The sequence below is a fragment of the Mesitornis unicolor genome, unplaced genomic scaffold (assembly GCF_000695765.1).
Source record: "Mesitornis unicolor isolate BGI_N332 unplaced genomic scaffold, ASM69576v1 scaffold15299, whole genome shotgun sequence".
In the NCBI taxonomy this organism is placed as follows: domain Eukaryota; kingdom Metazoa; phylum Chordata; class Aves; order Mesitornithiformes; family Mesitornithidae; genus Mesitornis; species Mesitornis unicolor.
Genome location: NW_010205396.1, coordinates 93,914 through 101,525, shown reverse-complemented (window position 1 = coordinate 101,525; position 7,612 = coordinate 93,914). Strand labels below are relative to the sequence as shown.

The 7,612-nt window shown below is 38.9% G+C and overlaps 1 protein-coding gene across 1 annotated transcript in view; it reads left to right on the top strand.

Annotated features, from left to right (window-relative positions):
- The window catches only part of PIK3C2G (phosphatidylinositol-4-phosphate 3-kinase, catalytic subunit type 2 gamma), a gene marked incomplete at both ends in the record, with an annotated part of 92,031 nt that overhangs the window by 2,993 nt on the left and 81,426 nt on the right, over positions 1 to 7,612 (top strand). The window contains one exon of the mRNA XM_010191395.1: positions 4,341 to 4,374. Within this exon, the coding sequence (XP_010189697.1) occupies positions 4,341 to 4,374 (34 nt within the window). The remainder of the gene's footprint in view (positions 1 to 4,340; positions 4,375 to 7,612) is intronic.

Genomic DNA, 7,612 nt, shown 5'->3' with positions numbered 1-7,612 from the left:
AGGAATGTGCAGTGTGACCAGGTGGATGATATGCTCAGCCTGATGGCAAATCTATGAAAGGAAGTAGAAAGGTTAAACACCAGGAAGGCTGAGAAAGGAACGTCAGAGAGACTGGTGGAGCCATGCTCTGCTGTCCTGGAGACAAAACCAGGAACACCCACCAGAAAAAAATTCAAGATCAAGGAGATCCTGTATACTCCCCCTGCCAGGCTGAAGGCAGCAGCTTAAAGGAGTGGATAGAGTCAAGTCCATGCTCAGGGAGGAAATATATTGGGACTAATTTTTTAAAGGATTTCTCCTGGAGTTAACGGAAACAGTGTATTTTCTCTCTGAGTTTTCAGGTCAGTTCTGTGAACCCATTGTATAAACTGCCTCCTATGACTGGCTTATGTTTATGGATTATACCTGAGTCCATTTTCAGCCCCATCCTCTCTGAATTCCATCAGAGAGATAGATACAGTGGTCAAAGAGCCAAATCAGTTCTTGGTTAGTGTGGCCTTTCTTCAGCAAGCAGAAAGCTCCACAAGTCATGGCATGAAGAATATGATAATGGCATTAAAACCACAGAGTACAGGTCATCTTTTCAAGTCTAAGGTTTCTGTTGATGTTCACATTTGCTTTTGCTTCTGAGTCACTGTCATGCAAATACTGTATTTTAGAGGTGAAGTGGTTGTTACTAGGCAAAGAATTGAATTATAAGCTGATCTATCCTGTTGTAAAAACAAACAAACAAAAAACTCAAACCAAGCAAAAAACCCCTCCAAGTGTTCCCAGTTTGCCATCGCATATTTTTCAGCGTGTTTCCAATTTCCATCTCTACTGTACAGACAGTCTCCAATATACACAGGTTCTGCTCAACCAACTTCCATGTACTTCCTTGCATAGAGGGAGCAATACAAATACACTTTCCTATTTCTCTTTTACCTATTTAAATTATAAGCTCTTCAGGGCAAGGAACACTTCTCCTTATCTATATGTACAGTCTCCAGCACAGTAGAGTGCTGGTCCTGGCTGTAATCTCCCAGAGGCTAAAAATGATAAGTGGTGGTGGTGATGATAATGATGATGTTTGCTCATCTGTAATGAGTGAAATGATACTGCTCTTGAATACCCTCTTCTGAATGTTAAAAAGATTCTGTCCTGATTGAATGTTTTTATCACTAGTCTTAAAATATTTTTCTGTCCTAATATTCACATAGGAACCTGCTTGTCTCCACACTTCAGTTGGAGAATACTGACTAGATTTTTACTCATTTTTTAAAAGCTTTTAAGTTACTGAGGTTTTCTTCCCTTAACGTTCACTTTGAGGCTCGGTTAGCTTAACTCATTGCCTGTCCCTTGAAGCCTTCCTTTAAAGTCTGTCTATGACCTTGACTGACACACCTCTCCCCCTTATTCCCTCCTTGGTGAAGCAGACCTGACTAACAACTGACTTCAAACAAATGGAGGGAAAAAAAAAGGTCAAACTGTTACTGCACCACCAAATGCCGTTGCTGCTTGTTGCTTTTTACTCCTTTGAGAAATACGTGCTAGCGCAGTCGATTAGACTTCAGCAATCTAGAAAAAGTTTGGGTTTGATTTCATGAAGAGCTTCATCTTTCTCAGCAGCAACTGAACTATAAATGTCATCAAAGCAGTAAAATCTATTTCTGCATGTTCTGTAACTGAAATGCTGTTCTATGTTATGAAAATAGAAATTGCACATTATATGCAACTACCTCATATACAGAATAGTATATAACAAATCAGATTTTATCTATATTTATCAATATGTATACAAAGACAATGGACCATCTCTCCCGTCTGTATCAACATGTGTAGCCAAAATTAGTACTCAGCAGTTGGATGTTTGAAGGAGTACCAACTTCTCCAGACTTTTTTTGAGTTAAATGCCCCTACATTTCATAGGAGTTTTATGTGAATTCTGAGTACTGACAATTTTGTCAGTATTAAATCCTGCAATATTAGTGTATCTTGTCAGCCTACTTAAATTGTGTGTTCATCAGCATAGTACTCTCAAAACTTTTTGTTAGGTAGAAGAGAGGCTTTTTTCAGACAAGCAGGTAACTTGCACCACAAGTAAAGTGAAATTTTTGAGGTTACCTGTTATATCTCAAGTACTGCAGCCTTAAGTTTCAGGTAAGGGAGAAATGCCAGAAAAAAGTTCTAGCTGCTTTTTCGCTGTGATTTCCTGATGCTTTAGTGTAATATATGGTCTGCTTTTGTCTGCAATACCTTTTAATGCATCCATTTGGCAAGCTCCATGTGCACTTAATGCCTCAGGGAAACTGCTGCTTACTCCTTCCAATGTAAATTACATGGGGTGCCAGTATACATTTGTGCATATGTATCTGTACATGTGTGCTTACATGTGCATGTGTGCTTTAAAAAAAAACACAAACACTCAATGTGTTTCTATTTAATTCTGCTTTTATAAAAAAACATAAATAAAAACAAAGAAACTTCAATCTTCACTGTTTAATTAAACTATACTTATTACTGCCTCACTGCCTCCTCACTGCCAGTACTGTGCCTTCCTGTACAGTGGTTAAAAGATTATGAAAGCAACTGGCACCAGTGATAGTTTCTTCTTAACTGATTGCTTCTCTTTATATATGTGATTCATTCAGTCTCTAACCAACCTAACATTGGGATTTTTAAATCCGTTCAGGGGAAACTCTGGGCCTGCTGCACAATTAATGTTTTTCATTCCCTTTTTTTTATCTTTCTTTCTTTCAGCAGCTTACAAAAAGTCCTAGGAGATCAGATCCTGCCAGAACAGGCATTAATCCATTATATATTAAATGGGCTACACTATATTGAAATTATAAGCGCTGTTCCAAAAGGTTGTTTACTTTCCAAAATTTGAGAGAATTGAACAAAGGTCTCTGTTCCCATTTGTCTCACTGCATTATAAAGATTGTGAAAACATATTTCTTAGCCTGGAGATTGCTTTTCTCCCCTCAAGGAAGCATTTGACTTCTTTTCATATTTACCAGGCAAATGCTGGCAGCTCCAAGCTGGGTACCGGAGGGAAAATGTACATCCAGCATTGTACTTGTGTCACCTCTGTACGCATTGTAATTTTTAAGAAGCATCTTGCTGAATACATATGTACTAACACAAAGCATTCTCCCGCCTTGCATTCCCACTGCAAAGGGATTAATGATTGTAAAGGACAGTAAACCTTTCAGGGACCTGGGTTCAAGCAAGGCACACCACCGGCAATGCTGAAACCCAGAATTAACTTGTTAGTCTCTCTGGTCAAAATTTGTAACCCAGTAACGTATTTCTATGTCACCTTGGTACATGCGAGTCTGATTTCGGAGCCAGGTGATGGAGGAGCAGACTGAGCAGTGGGCAGGGGAAGCTGGTCACTTGTGCTTTCCTTGAGCCAAGGCCAGGTGCCACCTGCCGTCCTGAGGCTGTGGGTGCCACCCATCCTGCTGGGTGACGCGCTGAGCCACCTGTCGTCATGTTATTTTTTCCTGTGCAGAGGTGGAGGCACAGGCAGTGTAGCAATATTTAATTGTGCCCAGTATCTGAGAAGGCTGGAGCAAGGTCTGATTGATGGCAGTTACCGTACTTAGAGATTTAACAGAGCACCATTTTTTTTAAAAAAAAGTTTAATTGGGCTGGTCTGTTCAGTCTATATAACTTGCCTGAATTTTTCAGTGTTCAGTTCCAGGAGTTCCTACTGACTGCAGTGGGATATGAGAGGTGGGAATCCAGATACTAAATTAATGTTAGGCATCAAGAGCTGTGTTTAGGCACTAAGGGCATAAACACCCCTTAAATCCCTGCACCTGATATTTCCTTTTGGCAGTCTATGGTTAGCTGCCTGCTCAAAGGCATTTGAAGAGCATAGCTATTTTTGCTGCTTTAGCATGGGAATGTAGGTGAAATGTAGGCCACTTGAGTAGAGAATTGGTGCTCCTCACCTTTGAAATGATGTTGAGGCTCAGAGTGGTTGTGGGATTCATGCGTGAATATATAAGATGCGCAAAGGGATGGAGAGGGTATTCTTATCTCTTTTATACCAATACTGAAAACATGTATGCACCTCAAAAGTAGGTAAGTGCTGCTTTGTATCCTGACACACCTGTGAGAAATCAGGTCCTGAGTGACTTGTCTGAAATGGTAGAGCAAGCAGGTAGAAGAACTGGAAAGAGGTCCTGGTACTCTGAATCCCAGTCGTGTTCTTTGTCATCAACATTAGGATGCATCTCTCCCCTCTCTAACCTTATTTTCTATGAGTACTGCTTCTAAAACCATTATAATTGCTATTTGTCCTTTTCTGAAGTAACTGATTACTTTTTCCTCTGGTTTTGTCTTTACAGAATTCACTTCAAAGTGTGGAAACACCAGAAAAAGGTAAAGCGTTATTTTTAAAGTTTGTTAATTCAAGTTGTGTCATCAGAAAGCACGTTTTGCTATTTTTTTGTATTAGTAAACTGTTACAGTTAGTACACTGTAGATGTTTACATATTTAGTTCTATTATAAGATAATTACAAGTTAAAGCTTAAGTGAACTAAAAATGTAAATAAAACATTGCATTCACCAAAACTAATCTGGCGATTCAGATATGGAGAATGAATAGTAGAGTGAATGAACTTATCATAGTTAGTGGTAGTCACAGGAGTTGTCCTTAATCGAAACTTTTTTTTCTCAGAGAAAAAAAAGAAATAAGGAACTTCATAAAAGCCTAAAACAATAATTTTGTGTGTGGTTTTTCTACTCAGCTCCAGTAATTTTTATTCCTCCTTCATGAAGCTTTAATTCTTTGTCTTTTGTTGTGTAAATAGTGTGTTTTCTTAAATGATAAGTTGTCATAAGAGTAAGTTAATTAATGGTAATGGACAAAATTGGAGACCCTTATTTAATTCCTCGGTTCAAATCAGCTTAGACTCATTGGCTAATGCCCAGTACTGTTAGTATACTGGGGAGCACCTCTCAGACCAAAGCATGTGCAGAAGTCTGTCCTGTCATAGGTGCCTGTGTCGGGTTCTGGAGAGGACAGCCACTCTGGGGAATAGATCCTGCCCTACCCCTCTGTGGCTGGCCTGTGACATGCAGCTAGGGGTGCTACACAGATGCTTTCAAAGGGCCCTCCATTTAAGCGTTGGGGTGGGCTGGGGTGTCTGTGGAATGGTGGTCTCTCTCCATTTAGTTTGAGGAAAAAAGTGGCCTCTGAGATGCTTCTTTCCCTCTCTTTTTCCCTCTGTCTGCTTTTCTTCATTGCAGTGTGCTCAGAGAGGTAAAAAGGTGAACCAACCACAAAGACTACAGCAGCCTTTCAAACACAGAGGTGGTTCAAATGCAGGATTCCCAATGCCAGGCTTGTTGTTTCACCATTATTCAACTTCATGAACAGCAAACAAAGAAACAGCAATTATGTTTGTTAGCTGCCAGGAAAAGCTAAGCAGCTGGAGGGCCAGAGCAGTGAGGAGAGAACGTGCAGGTGCAGAAGGGAGAAGATAAACACAGTTTGTAAGATTCTTCTCCCTTGGATATAGTCATTCATTCCATGACTTTTGTTTTTTTTTAACGCTCTTAAAAGCAACTAATTGTTGATGATGAAAAGAATAGTCACCAATTGACATTTACCTTAGAAAGATCTTCCTCTACAGACTGTTCAGAAAACCTGGCTGGAGAGGATCTAAAACAGTCCTCTACTTCAAGATACTTCCATATCTGGACTTCATTGAATCAACAGCTTCCTCAAGGAAAACTTGATTTATTGAATAATGATGAAGGAATCAGATTTTTTTATTCTCTACTTCTTTGTACATATTTATATATGCCAGTAAACCTTCAGCTGTGAAGAGTGATGCTTCTCTGTCTGTTCTTAGCACACCCTAATTTCATAACAATTGCAGAATCCTTTTGGTACTATAACATTAGAAACTAGAACTTACAAATTGCAAGTCAGAACTTGCCAAGCCGTTAGTCGTTCTGTGGAGAAGCCTATATTGGAAGTTGTCCAAGGTAACCAAAATTCAAATTGACCTCATACATGCAGTGATACATATTTCATGTACATTTTAACATACTACATGCCTTACATATGCACCTATTAAATAAACTTCTATAAGCCAGCAAAATATTTAAAGTTAAGCTAATGAGTGTTAACAGAAAAGTCTAGCTGTCATATCAAAGCTGATGTTAAGGCCATATCTGATAAGAAACAAAGTGTGAGAGCAATGCCTAAAAGCGATCTGCTGGAACCTAGGACTCATCCCCCAAGGAGTGTGCAAAGCCGTTCTACACACCATTTCTTTTGGGGTTCACAAGGTTTCCGCAGTGCCAGTTTTGTCAGTGCTCACCTTCCTGATAATGCCATGGGGCCTCCCATCCATTGACCTAGGGACACTGGGACTATGGGGAATCCAGATTATATTTTCACTTGCTAAAACCAGAAGTGAAAATCAACTAGATGGAGAGTTGTGCATTCTTACTGAAATCACCTTTGTGTTTTCTTTTTCACTTCATTTGCTTTCCACCCTTCATTATGCTGAGCTGGCTAGAATTGCAGGCATGCAAAAATTTGCATGCCTGTGACCCAAAAGTAAAGTAAAATCGCCACTTTAGCTCAGTGCTGGTAAATTTTTCCAGATCTTTGAGAAGCTAAAAACCGTGTGCTCTGCTTTCTCCAGCAGCACAATTGCAAATGAAGTCAGCACTGACAGATGAGGAGAAGACAGACAGCATTTCCTATTTGTACTGTTCTTTTCTGTCTCTTGTATGTATTCATGTTTATTTTGAAGAAAATGTGATCAAATTTGAACAGCAAGAGCAGCAATCAGTTACTCCAACTAATAATTTCTTCTTCATCTCCTATTCTTCCCCCAAGTGATAGTTATTACCCAGAGCATCATAAAAGAATTTTGTTTTTCTTCATTATAGCTTCTCTCTACCACAGAAAAGAAAAATATAAAGGCTACTATTAAAATTAAAGCTTTACTTAATAATTTGTTTAGAAACTGCTTTAATCTTTCTTTTTAATAAAAGTTTATCAGAGGTTTAATACTAGTCATTTACCCTGGACTAAGCAAGTCAAAGACTATATTCAAAATATCTAGCCTTAATTTAATGTTGCAATAACTGGCTCTATTAACAGTGTTATCTCTGTAGGCCAAATTATTCCACTGCTGTGAATAGAGCAGTACTTATCCATGTTATGCGTAAGTCTGGATCATGTATTTTTTCCTCTATATGAAGTCCTTAGAAGATTATATTAATGTTTTAGGACTCAAAGTATTTTTATATTTCTTCTAAAATGTGAGGAGCGATAGGCATTTCTAGACATCAGCAGCATCAAGTGTTCCCAGAAAATAACAAATAATATTATTCATGTTATTAGACATTTAGCATTGGAGTTTGCTGCAGTCCACAGTATGAAAAGACAGGCTGCAAGCTGGTACAAAACTGAGTCCATGTGTGCTTTTCAAAAGCTAATGAATGTATGTTTATACAATGTAGAGCCGTGCTACTTCAGGCAGGGATTTTACCGGATCAGACACAATAAGCAGCTTTTGGAATTTGATCAGTAGTTCTCTGGGACCCATCCCAGAAAGTCTAGTATGCACCATGAACAGATGATACTGAATC